Below are 21,048 nucleotides of genomic sequence, written 5' to 3'. Positions count from 1 at the left end.
AATAGAATTGGGCAAGAAGGCACACAGTGACATGTTTTCATCATTATATTTAATAATTATTAAAATTATTATATAATATTTCCATAAATTACAAATGTATCTCATATATTATTCATCATAACCTACAGTCCAACTAAGGAGAATCATTCAATCAGAATAGTGTACTACTATTATGATATCCTATCAACTAAAAATATAGGCATTTAGCCTATATAATGTAATTCAGAAGAATCTCTTAGACTAAGATTGTGTTATTTGATATATCTGTCATTATTCAACTAAATACTTAATGTAATACTTCTAATTAATGATACCCTTTTCCCCCCAAAAATAATTGTACATTATCAATCCTTCTTTCACATAAAGCATTGATTTCCCAGAAACTGTGGAGCTGTAGTTGTCCTGTCTGAACATTAGGAGACACTACAGGTTTACTTATTTCTCTCTGAGCGTCATTGCTTCACTCATGTATCTTTTACTCTGGGCACATGAAGTGCCGTTCTGACATCAACATTTCAAAATGGCCATATCAGTTAAATTTACATTTATTCATTTAGCAGACACTTTTATAAAAATAAATCAATTAATCTTAAAGAGGCAATAAACACACTAGTAATACAATGTTTTAGCCATCGTTCAGGATAGTACAAGCTAGAAAAAGGGAGGGATTAAGAAATAGTGAGAGCATAGACAAAGGAATAGTGAAAGAGGTAGTAAAATAGAATAGTTTTTTTAGGAGGCTACCGTTAAGTGCTCACGGAAGAGACGAGTTTTCAGCTGTTTCCTCAAAACTGTGATGGAGATCTGCAGTTGATAGAGCTCTATAAATAACGTGCTACTGATTTCAATAATATTTACATCGCTAATTTTTCTCCTGAAAGACACCGACTTTCAGCTACTTTCACCCTTTGAAGCTAAAATGACTCTGTGGTGCACATGTGGACAATGGAAGATATTATCATGTAGGGTAAAAGGGTCCAGGGGTGTATTCCAGAAAGCAAGGTTATTTTACCAAATTGATTCAACCAGACCTTGCTTACTCAAGGTGCAGTATGCTGGTTCCAAAAACGCACCCGGGAGTAAGTTCATCCAACTCAGAATAAGTTCATGGTTAACACACCAGACATTCTCAACAGAGCGACGAATCACCATGGAAACGGACGCTAAGAAAAGGTACGCCATACTACTACTTTTGTTAAATGCTGATTTACTTACTTAAATACATATTCACCACCTATTTTGTGCATTTTATTTTGTGCACCACCAAAATTGATCCAATCCAATCTGACTTCTGACCTATAATGCTGCCTGAATCATAACCATACACTGTTCGTTCATTGGCCAGAGGAGAACTGGCCCTCCGACTGAGCCTGGGTTCTCCCAAGGTTTTTTTCTCCATCCTTCCACCTGATGGAGTTTTGGTTCCTTGCCACTGTTGCCTTTTTCACCTTTTTTCGCCCTTTGTCGCCATTGGCTTTTGGCTTGCTTAGTTGGGGACATTAAATTTAACATTTAATTTAATATTCAACAATATTATTGATCTGCCTGCATTGACACCATTATATGAGAACTGAACTAAGCTGGACGATGAGAGCGGCTTCTCCAGAGCGGCTATATATATAAATTAACTAAATTAATAACTTTTTTACAACAAAAATGAAACATCACTGAACTTACTTAAGCTGGACTGTGATGCTATTTTCTTCTAGAAACAAACATTGTTGCACTGTTTTCCTGTTATCTCTGTAAAGCTGCTTTGAAACAATCTGTATAGTAAAAGCACTATATAAAGAAATGTGACTTGACTTGACCTATTTGGTGGTTGTGCAATCATTTTTCAATCTTTTCATTTAATAATCTTTAATCACTGTGAATAAGAACTATATTGTTTGTTTGATGCCAATTATATAATAAAAAGAAAGACTGTTTAAACTAAATACAGTCCGGGCTGTATAAGTTTATTTTTTGCTTAGACATTTTACTTCCACATTGATTCAAAGGTAAGATAGATCATATATCAGATCATATCATATATGTCTTTTATTATAGAAATACATTTTAGCATAGAAAAATAAAATAAAAAACAAAACATCTGAATTCAGATCAACGATGAGAATTATATAGCTATATATTACAATAAAATTAACATTACCTTGTTTAAATAGCACTTTATATATCAATATAACTATATATATATATAATATTGTGCACAATCTGTCACGCCCACTGGAGCCTCATCAATAGATCACGTATGTGCTGAACACCTCTGAAGTAAACTAACCCTGGAACATGAGCTGCTCCGGAGCAGGTTATGTCCAGAGAGTAAGTTGCTATGGCTACTTACATAACCTGAAAGCTACCTCCATTTTTGGAACCGAAAGTTGAGGTTATCCGATTACTTGCCCTTATACACACACAACCTGCTTTCTGGAATACCCCCCCAGGACTACTGTTTGACCTAACTTCAGAAACTCACCTCCTTTTCTGAAGAGGTAGACAGGCACAAGATACAGCATGGAGTGTTGAATATAATAGATCTCCTTTTCAAATGGAAGCTGTGATGGGGGAAGAAAGTATGTTTAGATAACAAAAACATACAGAGAGCCTTGCATTCTAGTCATATTTGGTGTCAGCATGTTTCACTATTAATTTACTACTGTATATGCTTATGCAATAAGCATCTAAACAAATAGCTAAACCATTAAAAATATAGTATTGATGCAAGCAGTGATGACGGGCTCGAGCACTAGGGTGCCATCGCCATCTGGCGGCTCTAAGAAAACAATTAAAGTCAGGTAAAAAAACAAAAACAAAACTATGACCTTAGCCTACAATAGCCACAAACATGTGATTAGCCCCCATCAACATACAACATACAGCACAATTTAACCTATTTAACAATTTAACCTGTTATAACCAGTCACCAAAATAACCATCACCACCTCCACAAGACAGTGGCAGTAAATACACACAATTCCATCTCTCTGACTACTGTCACAGTGAAATATATTACAGTGATGGAAGTGCTTGACGTGTGCTTACTTTTTACTGTACAGTGCCCAAAAGATCTGAAGAACTTGATGTGAGGATAGAAACTATGAGTAAAGACTCTGGATAGTGTTGCACCCCTCTGTTTGAAGAAAGTTAAAGAGAAACCCCCCACACATTGGTACACATTCACACTCATGCTCTTAAGAAAGCAGGTGGAAGATTACAAATTTAGAGGTATTTCAAGGGGCATGTCTCCAGCTACAGAAAGGCCCGGAAAACGGCGAGATCTGCATATTTCAGAACGCTCATAAAAAATAACAAAAACAATCTCAGGAATTTAATACAGTAGCCAGATTGACAAAAACTACGTTTAAACTGAACAAGACTCTTCCTCAAAGCACAGTAGTGTAATACCTTGTTCACAACTTGTTCAACAATAATATTAAGACAAGCAGGAAGAATTTTAGCATCTCTGAAAATTTTGTCTCATAGTATCTCCAGCGAACAGCTTCAGTCATTTGATGCTATAGGACTGGAAGAGTGAACAAAACTTATTACAATTATGCTGTAACCTTTATCCACTAAGCTACTGAAAGAGTTGTTACCTGTAATCTCAGAACATCACTACACAACGTCATCGTGCTACAGTCTACAGTGAGGAATACTTGACAACTGAAGTGTTTTCAACCACTACTATAGTGTAATTTTAATCAAGTAACTTGGTAACTTTATTTAATAACTTTACATTATTATAATGAATATACTCACCAGTCTAGTGTTGACTACTGGGAAGAGAAGAGCTAGAAGGGCTCCATTCAGCATGTGAACCTGAAGTCTTCAAAACAGAAAAGATTGTTAAAAATCACAGTAGAAAGCTCACAGCAACACTATATCTACACTACAGGATCACACAGTTCTAAATTTCAACCAAACAAGGGAAAACAGTGACATAACTGACAAAGAAATATCATTAAACTGACAATATCAGAAATGTCATTCAAAACCTGAGGCTATTATAGGCCAGAAGCAATTGCAACACAAAAATTACTTCATCACAAACAAACCTATTTATATACTTTGACATACATATGGCTTGCCATTACCAGCACAGTTATGCTGCCTTTAAGCAGCAAAATATATGGCGTGCATAGAGAAAGCAATCCCGCAATACTCAAAAAATAAGTTGTAAATAATAAAAAATACACAAAGATATTCAGGATGGTGGTATGAAACAGGAAATGATAGATAGATAGATTACTCTAGAAAGCAGAAAGAAAAAAAGTCCTGATTATAGACATACGTGACAAATAACAAATACATTATATCTTGACTACGGGTTGAAAAACCTCAGGAACCTAAGGAAATGAAACAGCATTACAAGGGTTAAACCTCAGGAAACATTGCACCTTATAAAAACAAAATAGGCCCATTTTATTCAAAAGACATTGCACTGTGACATCAACATGCACAAATTTGATAAGAACAAAGTGGGAATTATTAGCAACACCAACATAACATTAAAGCTAATGTGTTCTGTTATTTAAGCAAAAACTAAGAAAAGTAAAACAAAACCCTAATGTTTTCAATAATTACATTAAACTAACCGAATCACAGGCTATCATTGATAAAGTGCAGCCAAACTGAACTCTTTGCGCATGAAGGTACCTCCTGAAAATGATTTTCGATGGACTTCTAAGGCAGCATAACAGTTTAATGATCAATCCCAAAATAGACAGACCTTTTGTGATAATTAAGCAAATATTTCAATATTTCTCCAGCCCCACAGTGCTACCCTAAACCCCACCCTTTACACGCCTCAGGAGTACACATTAATAATGCTGAATCAAACAGTATTCAGGGCTCGCAAAATCGCTAGCCCGACGTCCCGGGGCTATTGTGTTTTCCAGTCGGGGAGGTTACTAATACAATGCTAAATCAGATACATGTACAATAACAATTTTAGGAAAAAAATAACATTACGATGTCTAGAAATCAATTTCAATAGTAACGTTACATTGGGTTTAATTAGTCTTTTAATGAAATCTATTAATATAGTTAGTGCCGAGAATTTTGCTTGTGTACTTTAATGGTCTTGTGGTTAAAACTTTTGGCAAGCGTGTCAGAGGTTCTGGGTTCTAATCTGCACTTGTATATTTTGTTTACTTTTTTCTCATCAAAACCGAATATGTTCATCAGTGGTTACAGTCTATATCAAGCAGAGACACGTTTGTGTGCGTTTTGTTTTGTGATTTCACCGGAACGAATAGAGAGTCTCTGCAACGAGTCGCTTCAATAGAGTGAAGACTGTGCGTGAGAACACTATAGCCACAAGATAGCAGCGGCAAGATAGAGCGCTCAGCTTGATTTCAAAAACAACACATTTTAGCACTAGATCTCTTATTTAATAACGAACTAAATGAATGCTCTGCTAGTTAACTGGAGATGTTTTATTTATTTGTATTAGGTACATCATAATGTTTCAAAAAGTGGTGGGGATAATATCGTTCCGGAGAAAAAGTGGTGGGGACATGTCCCACCCCCAAATTACGCCTATGCACATGATCAATAAAAATTAAAGCTCCACTTTCACATGAATGCTTTACTTTGCATGTCAGAATGTTTGAATCCATGTGCTAACACTCTATCACTGTAAAGCTGCTTTGAAAAATAAATAAAGGTGACTTGACTATAAACAGCATAAAATAATTACAGCACCATTTACTTGCCTCAAAAAAGTCTGGAATTGTTATTATTATTATTATTTGCTACACTTCGATATGTGAATTATTCCATCAGAAAATTAACACTTTTAACATTGTCAGACTAAAACAACGTAGCTGCGCACTTCAGTTGATATCTCCGATTCAGAATCTGACACAGACTGATTCATGTTCCATTCTGGTCACACAAATTTCAGGTCAGTTAGAACCAGATGCATATTTGTACTGATGATTCTAATTAGATTCTTTTATATCCAATTGTTGATATTTGTGTTTTGAAAAAGTTTGATTGATGTTTTGACTCCTAACCAATTTTCTACATTAACCCTTTCATGCATGAATTATGATAACCTCAGTCAGGATTTTTTTCCTATGTGTTTTTATTGCTCTTAGGGCATGAAAAACAAGAATTGATTTTTATTTTATTTTTTTACAAATTTTTCAAAGAGATCTTCAGATGTCCACTTGAGTGGACAGCATGCGGTTATGGTTTAAACTGAAGATATACTGTATTAAATATAAGACAATAATCAAACAGATAAAGTATGTGAATTTAACAAACTAATCAATGCAATTATATCAAATCATTACATACATGTGAAAACTATAAAATATATACAAAAAATATAAATGCAAAATATTGCAAAGGCTTCATACAACTTCATACAAGTTGCACTTCGCGTATCTTTGATATCAGAACATGAGGACGTGATTCCATCAGAATTTTCTACAGCCTGTCAAGGTACAACTGTGGAAACCACTCAGATGCTCCCTCCAGTGCACCAGAGTATGGATATTTACCCTTATTAGCTGATAATTCTGATTATGTTCAAGATGGACATGCACATTTCTATCATAGCCCTCCTCTGAGAAAACCTAGCGATACGTTTTTTCAATCTCATCTGAAATGATCAGTGTTGGGGGTAACGCATTACAAGTAACATGCATAACACATTCAGATTACTTTTTTGATGTTACAAGTAAAGTAATGTGTTACAAGTAACATGCATTACCTAATCAGATTACTTTTTGATCTAACAAATAATTAACTACAAGTAATGTGCATTACCTAATCAGATTACTTTTTTATGTAACGAGTAAAGAAACGCATTACAAGTAACATGCATTACATAATCAGATTACTTTTTGATGTTATGAGTAAAGAAATGCATTACAATAATTACATAATCAGATTACTTTTTGATGTTATGAGGAAGGAAACGCATTACAAGTAACATGCATTATGTAATCAGATTACTTTTTGATGTTATGAGTAAGGAAAACGCATTACAAGTAACATGCATTACGTAATCAGATTACTTTTTGATGTTATGAGTAAAAAAACGCATTACAATAACATGCATTACGAAATCAGATTACTTTTTGATCTAACAAGTAATGCATTACAAGTGTCATACATTATGTAATCACATGACTTTTTTCGATGTCAATGAAAATTACATTCTAATAATACAAATACATTTATTTACAGTAGAAAAAGTCAATGCATATTAAGTTTTTAAGTTTTAAATTTCGAAAACAATATTCACATTATAATTATGAATTGTAGCTGAAATATAGCAGTTGATGCATGACGTCCACTACAATGGACATGTGATTAATCAGTTTTCTCTCAATCTAAAATCAAAACTTGGAAAATTTTACTGTGATATGACTCATTAGATATTGCTTGATGCTGCAATATTTTTTTTACCTACAAGAGTCTCCTAGGATAGAAGGAATCGGTGGATATTCTGGAGCAACTTGGCATGTTTGACTGACCCTTGGCCATCTTGGTTTGGAGGGGGAAAAATCGAAACACAAAGGCTTGCCACTTGGTTGCAATTTATAGGATGATGCACAAGGGTCCAATGAAGAGGCTGATGTGCAACTTTGCCATAAAAACCCATGCAAATTCAAGAAAATGCTTTTTTAATAGCTGTCCACTGTTAAAAATTGTCCACCAGGGTTAAAAATTGTCTTTTTATTTTGACTAGTAAAATTAATTTCGGGCTACCAAAATCTGAAGAGTGCCTGCCCGAAAGGGCTACCAGCGATTTAGAAATTTTGCGAGCCATGGTATTTATCATTATTTCACACATAAAAAGAGAACACTCATACAGTACCTATTCAGTAACGCCTGCTTCCATTTATTTGTGATCACAGGAATGCACAAAACAACTCTATTAAGACTTAAGTCCAAAGGCTTACATATTTAGAAAAATATTGATAAAATACCATATGTTTACATCACATTTCTTTAGAAAGAATGATCATTTCTATTAATTTTCTAATAGATCTAAGGAAGTTTGAGTGATCTCTCCCGTATAACTAATACTGTTATCCTTGCAATCAGAGCAACAGAGGAAGCTCACGGACAGAAAACAAGAAGTTAACCAGAGTATGTGTAATTTATGACATATGCGGATGCAAAAGTCTAGTATCAACCAAGGCACAGGGAAGAAACAAATGAAACATGAAACTAAACAAATATATGATTGTAATCATATGATTTGTCCAAGTTCTTAAAACAGTCTCTGGTATTTTGCATATGTGTATTTATTATGCAATGGTTAACATAAGTAGCTTTTAGCATAGCATTTAAATATATTTCTGCCATATTTGGTGATCAGAATCCCCACTGGATTGCAATAGGAAGTTATTTCAGACACTGGCTGGTGCTTTGGACCATGGCATTCAGCAGGCCAAAAAACCCTGGCCCCGTTGGCTTGGAGGAACCACTTTTTGTGTGCAAAAAAACACAAAAATAACGACTTTATTCCACTATTCATTTCCTTCTCTCTGGGCCTCGAGTTAGTTCACGTAGTGTTTTAGCGCAGCGCGTCTGTGTTGTACGTCACACGTAGGCTCACTATTGGCCGACGCTGGTCATGTGTGTGATGCGTGTGACGTGCAACACAGATGTGCTACGCAGTTACACTTTGTGAAAAAACTCGAGGCCCAGAGAGAAGGAAATGAATAGTGGAATAAAGTCGTTATTTTTGTTTGTTTTTGCACACAAAAAGTATTCTCGTCGCTTTATATATTTAAGATTGAGCCACTGTAGTCACTTGGACTATATTAACGATGTCTTTAATGCATTTTCTGGGGCAGCAAGTTATAGTGTCTTAGAAGCCTATGGAGGAGTGAGCCAGCACTCAGATTTAATAAAAAATATCTTAATTTGTGTTCTGAAGATGAACGAAGGTCTTACGGGGTTGGAACAACATGAGGGTGAGTAATTACTGACAGAATTTTCATTTTTGGGTGAACTAACCCTTTAAGAAGGGTAGATTACCTGGGTAGAATACCACCTTAGACATCCATGATCAAGCATCATGATTCTGCATTGAAAACTTCTGTGAGGGACACTTCTTGTGTGTGTATATATATATATATACACACACATACTGAATTTGGGGGTTATTTGAATGTATCTCTGATAGGAACTGACTGTCTTACGAAAAGTTTTGATGCCGTTTTCTTTTCCTGTTTCCGTATAATGCCTATTAAAGTAGTGTTTACAGTAAGTGCAGCGTTGCTTTGTGTACAGCGGTAACCAAGGGAACACTATATCGCAGCTGTTCCATAAGTATTGTCAGAGAGTACATTTGCTTTTTCATTCAGTCCATCTGCTGTTTTGTTTTTGTTTTGTGCAGGTATGTTTTATGCAGTATAATTCCACAAAGCTGAAAGTCAGGCCATTCTGTTTTTCCTTTAAATTTTGAAATGATACATTTTATAAATGTTTTCAAGGTCAGTTTGGCCTGTAATAGAGCAAAAAAACAAATGCATTTGCTTAAAAAAAAAAAAACAGCAATCGCTTGTCCTTGTAAAAAAATGGCAATCGGAATCAGCCATGAAAATTCATGATCAATGTATCCCTATAATTCAGTTAAATTACTAAATATTAAAGAAGTAATATTAGTCTCGTTTCCACAATTCTTTACATTTTAATTTGGACTTTGGTTAAAACTATTTCTTGTAAAACCTCCTCCTTTGCAAATGCAAGCTAACAGGCATCTGATGTCATGAACACTCGTTTACATGCAAATACACACATTAATCTGTCACCCGGCCTCGTTTACACTGCAGGTCTTGATGCCCAATTCTGATTTGTTACCTTTATCCGATTTTTTCGATCGTCCGTTTACACGTTCTTTCAATTGTGACCCATATCCGATTCATGTGTTTACACTTGCCATACTATTTGAAACATCGTGCATGCTTAAAGGGGGTTCTTGCACAGATGGACGAACGTTAAATATGCTTGATGCAAGCTTTGCGATATAGCCTATGCGAAGTTCGCTAAACATCACCATGATTTTGAGGCGGAGGAGGACCAAAAGGGCCATCATCATATGCTTCAGTTATTGTGTGAGATAGAGATCTCAGGACTGGTGGGAGCATATTGTGGCGGGTTTTAAGAGCAGTGGGTCCGAAATTTTAGGATGAGCAAGCCAACCTTTGATATGTTGTGTCAACGTTTCTCCACATTCCTTTGATATGTTGTGTCAACGTTTGTCCACGTTTCATCGGGCCATCCGTCCCTTTGCAGATGCGCATCAGGGTTGCTCTCGTCATTAAACCTGATTTATTTCCACATATGAATGAGGCCTGAAACCGATCTGGAAATATCCGAATGCATGCGTTTTTTCCCATCATAGAGCACATCCGATCTGTGTCACATGTGAGCGAAAAATCGGAATTGGGTCACATTTCACTGACAGTGTAAACGAGGCCCAAATAGAGTTCCTTGGTGGTGTTTTAGTGAATTAATGCTGAATTGCATTAACACTCACCCAAGAGTTGAGGGTCACAATCTATTTTGAAATGTTTAGCCAAAACAGTCACTAAAGAGGTAAATGTCTCCAATACACCTGCTATAGTTTTTCACATTAAAATGCAGAAAAGCGCAAGGAAAGGGGGCTAGATTCAAGCACACGTGATCCATTTTGAAAGAAATCAATTTATAATTCGACTAATCCAAAATTCAGGTCATCCCTGAGCTTATTTATTATTTATTGCCATCTGGTGACATTACCAGCACAGCATGTCTAACATTCAGGACATTACAAGCTCCTGTGAGGACTTTGTTACCACCATGTTAGATATAATGGAAAGTCCAAATAGGGACATTAACGCCGCTCTGTTAACAACGTTTTTTAAATTGCTTACGTTTATGATGTGACATACTACATGAGTGTGTGTGTGTGTGTGTGTGTATATATATACTGTATATATATTATGAGGGGCCGTACACGCCAAAATCCATTCTTCTACTCTCACACACATACATTCTCCTTTCACATGCATACATTTCTACTCTCAAAGTCATACAAGTCATTCATTTCCAATGGAGAGTCGTACGGGAGCTGCGTGGAGTTCCGATCATATGAGAATGTCGTGTGCAGTGGAAAGGCGGCTTTACTATGATTACGGTAAATTCAGGAACTGCAGCGAGAGAACTTTTTTCATCCGACTAGCTACTCAGGCTAGGATGTCTGCGGCCGTGCTGTCGGATTCCACGCGACTTGACAATGTTTAAAAGAGATTCATTTTCAGTGCACTCAATGTTTTTGTAAAGAGAGTTTACAGTTATAAAGTTAAACTGTAAGTGCTTGTATAGAGTTGGTGTATGTTAATTGATTAATCTGATTACTGAAATGTTAATGTCAGTATTGTTTTATTTGCTGGAATTCATTTTCTGTGACTATACAGTATCAGATAAATGTGTAATGTGAGTTTATTGAAAGAGCCTTTCATTTTTTGACATGAAGTCACACTGCCAGCTATTTCAACACTGTGAAACAAAAACGAATTTATTGTTGTCTTTGTTGAATTTGCAGATTGTACAGTGTGTGACAGAAATAAAAATGATATGTGCCACCAGAAAAACAGCCTCTTCTGTGTGTGCAACAGGACATAACTGTTCTCAGACCTGATTCTTTGTCTGGATTCATAAGCAGTCCGCACTACATTTAGAAATCCACATAAGGACTCCAATGTATTTACTGCTGCTCTATTTCTTGAATCCTCAACAAATCTTGAGACTGACAGAAATCCACATAGGGTTTGAATGTTATCACAGAGATCTCAATGCAGCCTATCATGCACAAAATAATCTGTTTCTCTTTGCATTTGGTCAATACATTGGTCAGCACATTATTAAAAAAATGTCTGATTTCATGTTCATTGCTACTTACTCCAAAAAGTAAAAACTGTACTTGAATAGAAAACAGGATTACTTTGAATAGCATTAGCATCATTGTAAAGTTGTGATGAAGAGCTGAGCAAGTCTTGCATATGTATTTCCGGGTCCGAGTGTGACTTCCTGCTTAAAGAGGAAGTAATGGATGCCAAAAAAATATATATTAAACAACATTTGCTTTATACAACACTGATTGTTTCAAAGCAGATTTACATTGTGTCCTATCCAGACACGATGTGATAAGATTCCAGCAACAAGCAATTTGTCAGTCTACACCAGACGCAACATGGCTGAAAAATTACCACAAAATGAACTACAAATGTTAATCGTTTTAACATTACTCAAAATACATACTCTAGACCAGGCATTCTCAACCCTGGTCCTGGAGAGCCACTGTCCTGCAGAGTTTAGGTCCAACCTTGATCAAACACACCTGAGCCAGCTAATTAAGCTAATTAAGCCTTTCAGGATTACTGGAAAGCTACAGGCAGGTGTGTTTGATCAAGGTTGGACCTAAACTCTGCAGGACAGTGGCCCTCCAGGACCAGGGTTGAGAATGCCTGCTCTAGACCGATAATCCATTCATGGAATAGACTTGTTTGCTTGCATAGTTTGCTTACATAGAGTTCACAGTTAGAAGAACATTGTTTAGGATAAATCATCCTCTGTTGCTTTTATTATGGCTAATAAAGTCATATATACATACTATTTTAATAATGAACAAAATGGGTTTAATTTAGCCATTTGAAAAACCGTATGTGACAATTTTCACTGATTTTGATGGTGGTGGCGCGAAGGAGGTGCATGTCGCCATAGTGAGAAGTACCAGCCAGGTAAGAAAATCTTTTTTTTTTTTTTTTGTCAAAGTATTGAGTTCTGAAAGTCTGTTTTTATGATGCTTTTAATGTTTTGTTTAGCAGCCGAGTATTGATTTTGATTGGTTTATTGCAACATTAATGGATGAATGTATACGGTTGGAAGATGTGAGTTTAATTGCCTTTGTGGAAAGCGCATGATTATCTGTAGTGTATGACAATATGCTTATGGAACAAAAGTATGGGACAATATATTAAGTTAAGTAGATCACTTCAATCAACACCCCCAAAGCTTTACAGTCCTATACCTCTTACTGGGTCAACATTTCATTCGGTAACGTTAGGCAGTTTTTAGGGTGCGAAAGCAAACATTTCAGTATATTTGAGATGTACTTTGCACTTGACTGTATCGCAAAACCACACAGCTCTCAGTTCTGGAGAGAGGAAGGGGAATAATGACAGTGGGCGGGGTTTTGTGTGACATCCACCTGTGAATGCAGACACGATGGCTAGATTGCGTTTACATCACACTGAGATCCGATCACAATGCGTCCTCGACTACCTGTCGCAGATCAGATAACATTCTGATCAGATGCACATTTACATTTGTCTTTTCAATGTGTATTTGGACAACATCCGGATACAGGTGGTCGCATGTTAATGCCAAGTGTAAATGCAGCCTAAGATATCTGATTATTAATCTCATAGGATGTGTCATTGAACACGCTTCAGTTTACTGGAGATCATTTAGTCTTCAGCTTTACCTGAATCAGCTATTCCTTTAAGATGTTTCTTTTTCGATAACGTTGATGCATCATAATCTAGCAGTGTTATTTTTTTCTAGTCATACGTTCATGTTTTCATAGACATGTTATATGTCATATTTATGTCAACATTAATTTTTGTAACAGCCTTTCATGTAACATTTCGTAACATTTTTAGACCCTAGTGATGACCACAATAGCCCTAAATGTGACATGACAACTAGACAACAAGCCCATGACAAGGGCTCGATGAGCCCTAGAGACAGGTACCCTGTGAAAAACTCATCGTCACGACAGCCAGACAACAAGAACCAGACAACCAGACAATCTTAAAGCAGAAGGAACTGATGGAGTTTGGGTTCCTTGCCACTGTCGCCTCTGGCTTGCTGTTTGGGCTAGTATATAGTCTAGTTGCTATACTGACACTATTGGATGAGAACTGAACTGAGCTGGATAATGAAATCACCGTTTTATACAGAGCTTCTTTATAGCTGAATTGAACATTTCATATTTGATGATCTTTACAGTAACTGAACAGAACTGAATCAACACTGAACTGACCTCAGCTGAACAATGACACTTTTTGCTTTTTAGAGCTGCTTCACAGCACAATTTAATTAGGGGCCAAGCACCGAAGGTGCGGAGGCACCTATTGTATCTGTTCCCGTTCTTATTATTATTCTTCCGCCATGGGAGTCTATGGCAGCCCATAGAAGCGTTTGCGGGAAAGTTGTAACGGTTTGACATTCTGATAGAGGACTGTCCCAACATTAAATACACCAATTTTGGTGTGTCTAACTCATATTTACGCTAATAACTTTTGAACCATAAGGTCAATCAACAAAATTATTATCCCCTCTAATTCCTGAGCTCATGCTGATTCGATTGCACCCTACGACGTCATTTTCCATCATAAAAATAAAAAGCTACTTTTTCGAACTCGTCCTAGACGGTTTGTCCGATTTGCACGAAAATTGACCCAGGTCATCTTCAGGCAGTGCTGACAAAAAGTTATGGAATTCAAATTGATTCGTCAAACCGTTTTTGATAAACGCACGAACAAATTTTACGTAGTACTTGCAAAAACAGTCGTAAGGCTGTTTCTCCGCAGCGGTTTATCGTATTCAGACCAAACTTGGTACATGTCATCACAAGCATGACCTGAGGCTACATGCTGTGTTTCGGCGAAGCCCCACCTACTGGTCCGGAGATATGAAAAATGGCTAATTTTGCTTATAACTTCTGAACAGTTTGTCCAAAAAATCATAAAATTGGTCTCGTTAGATTCAGGGCAACATGCCGAGTCGACTGATATCCAATTTTACCATATCGGCCATTTTGAATTTTGTGCTAAAATGCTGTATTTTAAGAACGCATCAACGGATTGTTACGAAACTTGGTATGGGTCATCAGCACGATGCCCTGAAGGAGCGTGAGAGGTTTCGAAACAATTCGGTTTAGAATTTTTTTCCCCAAATGCTTATAATTTTGGGTGTGGTCGACTTATTTTTATGAGACTCATCTCATTATACTCCTGAATCCTTGCCGAGTCCAACGATACCAAACATGCTAGGTTTCGCCTTACGGTTTGTGTAGCGTTGTGATTTAGTGCTTAAAAAACATATGCCGATATCTTCGAAACCGCTAGTCCGATCGAGACGAAACCACCGTCAGAAGTTTGGAAAGTTGGAACATCGGTCGATAGCAATACACCAATGCCCAAATGCGAAAATATTGATAGTAAGGAGTAGAAAAATCCAATCAAAGTCATGTGTCAGTCATTTTTTACGTGTTTTTTCATATAAATGTCTATAACTCCGAAGCGAATTGAGATATTTTCACCAAAATTGACACACATATGTATGGGCTCACTCTGAGGACACAGAAAATGGTGAGACTGAGCCTCTTGGTGGCGCTATAACAGAACAAAACATGAAATTCCCATTGACTTCAATACATTTTTGTGAAATAAAATGCTATACTAAACAAATGCATTGGTGTAATTTAATGAAACTCAGAATGTGCCATCAACACCATCCCCTGAAAGTACTCAAAATATTTTGAGACAGCGCCACCTAGTGGTCAAATGTTATAACAAAATTTCCAAAAAGGCTAATAACTTTTGAATATATCTGCCCATTGAAATGTCACTGGTCTTAATAGATTCCTTGGGTCACGTCGAGAACATAGATACCAAGTTTACCTTATTTGACCGAACTTCCTGTCCCCATTCTTGATTTTCATTCAAAACCTACTTTTTCAAAGTCCTCCTAGACCGTTTGTCCGATTTTCACCAAAATCAAATCGTATCATCTCCAGACTGTGCCGACTAAAAATTATGGATTTCGTGTCGATAGACAAAACCGTTTTCGTATAGCGCAGCAGCAAAGTTGAGGCATGATGCTAAAAGCACTATTCAGGCTTTATCTCTGCAATGCCTTGACATATTGACACCAAACTTTATGTCATTGTCTCCTCACTCTGACCACACCACATCAATTTTGTAACTGCGCCACCTATTGGTCGAAAGTGATATTCCATTAAATCATATATTTAGTTAATATATGTGATTTTTCAGCCATTTTGGCAAAATTCATCTTTAAATGTCTTTAATTGCTCCTTGCTGCAGTTGGTCTGACACTCCCAGCCATGTTGGCATGTCTTATTGTCTTTTTTTGCACTTGGCCCCGGTAATGGCTGCTTGCAGCTCTATTTCTGTTTCCATCTATGAATCAATATTTTCCTGTTTATCCCTGTAAAGCTGTTTTGAAACAATCTGTATTGTATACAGCGTATATAAATAAAAGTGACTTGAATCGAGTTATGCAAATGACATTTTATTTGTATTTTCTAAATCTTTATTTTTATTTATTTTTCAATGGAGTTGATGTAGATGATCAAGGAGATGACAGTGGAGATGATCGTGGACTTCAGGAGAAACCCCCTGCACTCCTCCCACCCACCATCATGGACAGCACTGTGGCAGCAGTGGAATCATTCAGGCTCATGGGTTCTACCGTCACTCAGGACCTGAAGTGGGAGTTCCACATAGACTCCACACGGCCCAGCAGAGACTGTACTTCCTTCGGCAGCTGAGGAAGCCACAAGTTCTCAACTCCAGTCCTCAGGACCCGCTGCTCTGCACATTTTGTATGTCTCTCTTATCTGACACACTCAGTTCAGTTCATGGAGTCTCTCCTAATGAGCTGATGATCTGATTCAGGTGTGTTAAATAAGGGAGACATACAAAATGTGCAGAGCAGTGGGTCCCGAGGACTGGAGTTGAGAACCACTGATCTAGAGTGAGTAAAAGAGCTGCCAAAAAATATTCTGGACCCCTCACACCCAGGCCACTTCCTATTTGAACTGTTGCCGTCTGGTCGGCGCTACAGAGCACTGAACACCAGAACGGCCAAGCATACCCTAGTGAAAAATAAATATACTAAAAATGTATTTGAAATACTTAGTTTTTGCTAAGTATACTACAAATACATTTACATATTTATGTACTTAATACAAATACCCTGCAATTGTACTTTTAGTATAATAAATTTATATACTTAAAGTCTGCTAAATTGGAACAGCTAATTTTGTGCTTAATGTACTTTAGTTATCCAGAAATAGTGCTGAAGTTCACCTAAGATATACTTAAATAAGTATATTTGATTGTGCTAAAGTGGAACTATTGCAACTATACTTTAGGTACACTTTAAATATCTTGCATTTAAAAACTGATCTTATACAGTGATCATACTATCCTTACTAATAGTGATAATAAAACACATTTTAAGGCTTAATATTAAGAAATGTGTATTATGCAATAAAGAAAATAAAGTTTAATTATATTTATTTTAGTACATCTCATGCAATATGTCAGTGTGTATGTTAATGGATTTGTAGTATACTTAGTATAGTGTAGTATACTTATTTTAAATACATTTTGTTATATATATTTTTTTTTTACTAGGGTAGGAACAGTTTCTTCCCTCGGGCAACCCAACTCATGAACAGTTAATGCCCCCACTTGGCAATAAACATTTGCAATACACAACACTATTTATACATTTATTTATTTAACACACCATACTTCTTATTTACATTTACTTGCATTTGTACATACATAGCTGTACATACCATTTATATTTTGTATATTGTTGTTTCCTATTTACTTATTCTATTTTTATTATTTTTACTATCTGTGAAAATAGATAGTAAATTGTCATTCTGTTTGTACTGTGGAAGCTTCTGTCACTGTCATTCTGTTTGTACTGTGGAAGCTTCAGTCACCAAAACAAATTTCTCATATGTGCAAACATTCCTGGCAATAAAGCTCTTTCTGATTCTGATTCCTGACCCTGTTAGATCTGTACCTTGCCTCCTTAGAACCGACGCCTTCTCTCGGTTCTCAGGTTATAGGGTGAATTGATCTAAATCATCTAAATCTTGCATTAACTGCGTTTTACCCTGTCACAGTTTTTCATCCTGGCATGTTTCAATGGCCTAAGTTAGGTATTAGATATGTAGGCATTTTATTTACCCCAAATTTAAATGATTTAGTGAGAGTTCATTTTGATCCCTTAATGAAAATAATTTTCTGTGTTATCGATAGATGGGAACCATTCTGTATGTAAATGGATGGAAAAGTCAATGTAATAAAAATGAATTGTTTACTACATTCGCTCCCGTTACAACTACCATTTTCCTACATTAAACAGTTTGAAAGAATATGTAGGCTAAGACTTTTATTTGGAATGGTAGGTTAATAACTAATGATCGTTGCGACGGAAATGAATCAATCAAACTAACTTTAGCTGGACAATAACTTTATTCTAGAGCTGCAGTAAAGCCAAAACAATCTCTGTTACTTTAATTTCCTATTATCAATGTAAATCTACATTGTTAAAAGCACTATATAAATGAAGACGACTTGATTTGACTTGACTTGACTTGAAGTCAAGTCATTTGAACACTCACAGTACTATGGTTAGGGGTGTGCGATATCACGATTTTTCATCGTGGACGATTAAAATGTCTCCACGATCTGCTTTTGAAGAAATATCGTGCTACAGTGCGTTCTATCAGTTGCAGTTCTGGCGCCTCCGTCCCAACATACTGTACAATGCAACGTACATTCACATCACATGTTAATGCAGAGGACAAGTTACACTCACGGGACACTGCAATGCACAAAAGTTCATTATTTGCATGTGCTTTAAAGCCTTGCCGGTAAAACATTTAATTTGTGTGCTGATGCGCTGTTCTAACATGTGCTTTTCTGAGCGCATACACCCAAAGTGCTCAGGCACTTAAATCCTGTCAAACAGCACCTGGTTACTGGACTAAGTTTTCTTTTGAGTCTTATTGGGTTAAAACTGTCACATACACACCAGGTTTACATAAACACAGTTGGTTATGTCTAAAGTGAAAGCAAACATTTGAGAGAAAATCAGGTGCGTGTCATATGCGTGTATATTAGATGCGTGCCGCTCTTAAAGTGACAGTAGCCTAATAGTAAAACATGCTGCCGCTAGTCCTTAAAGGATTAGTTCACCCAAAAATGAAAATTCTGTCCTTATTTACTTACTCTAATGTTGTTCCAAACCTGTATTCATTTATTTCTTGTGTTGAACACAAAAGAAGATATTTTGAAGAATGTGGCTAACCAAACAGTTGCTGGATCCCCATTGACTTACATAGTAGGAAAATACTGTGGAAGACACTGGGGACTAGGGCTGAACGATATTCTGTTTTAACATCGACATCGCGATGTGCGAATGAGCGATAGTCACATCGCCGGAACATGCGATGTGAAGGGTAACGTTAGTAGCACACAGTAGCCTAAACACGAGATTGTTGTATGGCTTTTTGCTGGGGTGACATACGCGTTCCGCGTGCCTGCACAGTGATTGGTTCGCTGTGCCGCAGCTCACCGCTCACAGCCAACATTCACTGGCTATAGAGCTGGTAAGTCCCGCCCCTTCCGCTAATCCCCCTGGACCTCAAAGTTGAAAAATGAGTTTTCAACTTATTTCAACTCATAGTCAAAAATGAGTTTATATTTAATTATTAAAAATTGCCATTATTTTATATGAAAAAGTTTTTTAATTGTATTTTATTTAGAAAATGTTTTAGTTTGTTTTGTATATTTTTTTTATTAGATCAGATAACATTTTAAGCTGTCATATGTTATGTTACAATGTGCCCCTCACATGTTACAATGTACCCCACCTATGGGGCATGTTGTCACATTTCACTTCCATTCTTTCGGGGTATATCAAGAAAAAAGTATACACTGTATTAATAAAACAAAAACACATAATTGTACCAGACATGTGGGAAATTAATGTGGGAAAAAAAATACTCTGAACCATAAGTAGATTTACACAAATTGAGAAAGTCAAAAAGCGTTACTTTGTGCCCCGCTCTCCCCTAATGAAGCTTGCTTATGAGTGAAATTATTAATAACATGGAATGGTAATTATTGACTTTAGCCTGGATTGATGGCTCGCAATATCGCGATATATATCGTTGGAAAAAAAAATATCGCAATGTAATTTTTTTCCAATATCGTGCAGCCCTACTGGGGACCAGCAACTGTTTGGTTACCCACATTCTTCAAAGTAACTTTTCAACAGAATAAATAAACTTGTTTGGGTTTAAAACAACTTGAGAGAGTAAATGATGACAATTTTCGTTTTTGGGGGAACTATCCCTTTAATGTTAATACAACAACAAAAAACAAAGAGAAAATCACTCATTGCTCTTGACTGAGAAATTCCAAAGTAGCTTTAATGAGTATCAATGTATAATTAATCCACTGATGTCTATGTAGTGTTTTATTTTTATATTTGTTAATTTAATTTCTTTCTTCAATGCTTCTGTTAAATACACCTACTGTAGCTGAAAAAATAAAGCACTGTTTATTTCTTTTGTATATTGTATGTTGTGTATATGTAATGTGTATCTTTGTTCTTATCTTTTAATAACAAAGAAAATAATGACTAAGTTCATTTGGCTGCAATGCTCAGTCACAAAATAGTAAAACCAACATGAAAAAGAATCGTGATAAAACAAAACAAAACGTATCACCCACCCCTAACTATGTTATATCTAGATCTCAGTTTTTCCCCGCTATTTACAGTTACAACATTTACTATGTACAACTTTTGGTTCTAGTACACAACCTCCTGGGTCATTGTATGGTAATATCGGCATATGGTAAGGGTCGTGAAGCATCAGTGAACTACTCCTGGTTGATTCAAAGTCTTTATGTTGGAGCTACTAGCTCTTAAGGAAATATGGTAAAGAGATCTGAACCTGATATTCAATGGCGAGGAATGGAATAGAATTTTTAATAATGTTAAAACAGCATCTAGGGGTGTTTTCACACTTGGTCCTTTTCAGGGGAGTTCAGTTATTTTAAAGAGGACTCAAGTGTGAAAACACCCTAGGGATGCAATAGAACACCTTATACCATTTAAGATAATGCACCGTTTTACAAGATTCTTCCAGATTGTTTAGGCTTGGGTTTTAAAAGATACACCATA

General features: G+C 36.3%; 1 protein-coding gene across 1 annotated transcript in view; it reads right to left on the bottom strand.

The window, feature by feature from the left end:
* Positions 1-21,048, bottom strand: part of tmem164 (transmembrane protein 164) — a 40,792-nt gene that overhangs the window by 6,218 nt on the left and 13,526 nt on the right. Inside the window, exons 3-4 of the mRNA XM_084386903.1 lie at positions 3,760-3,826; positions 2,477-2,555 (exon numbers count right to left, since the gene is read on the bottom strand). Coding sequence (XP_084243029.1) covers positions 2,477-2,555; positions 3,760-3,826 — 146 coding nt within the window. The remainder of the gene's footprint in view (positions 1-2,476; positions 2,556-3,759; positions 3,827-21,048) is intronic.

The sequence above is a fragment of the Rutilus rutilus genome (genome assembly GCF_951802725.1).
Source record: "Rutilus rutilus genome assembly, chromosome: 18".
In the NCBI taxonomy this organism is placed as follows: Eukaryota; Metazoa; Chordata; class Actinopteri; order Cypriniformes; family Leuciscidae; genus Rutilus; species Rutilus rutilus.
The sequence above is the reverse complement of the archived record's forward strand: the minus strand, read 5'-3'. Positions and strand labels throughout refer to the sequence as shown.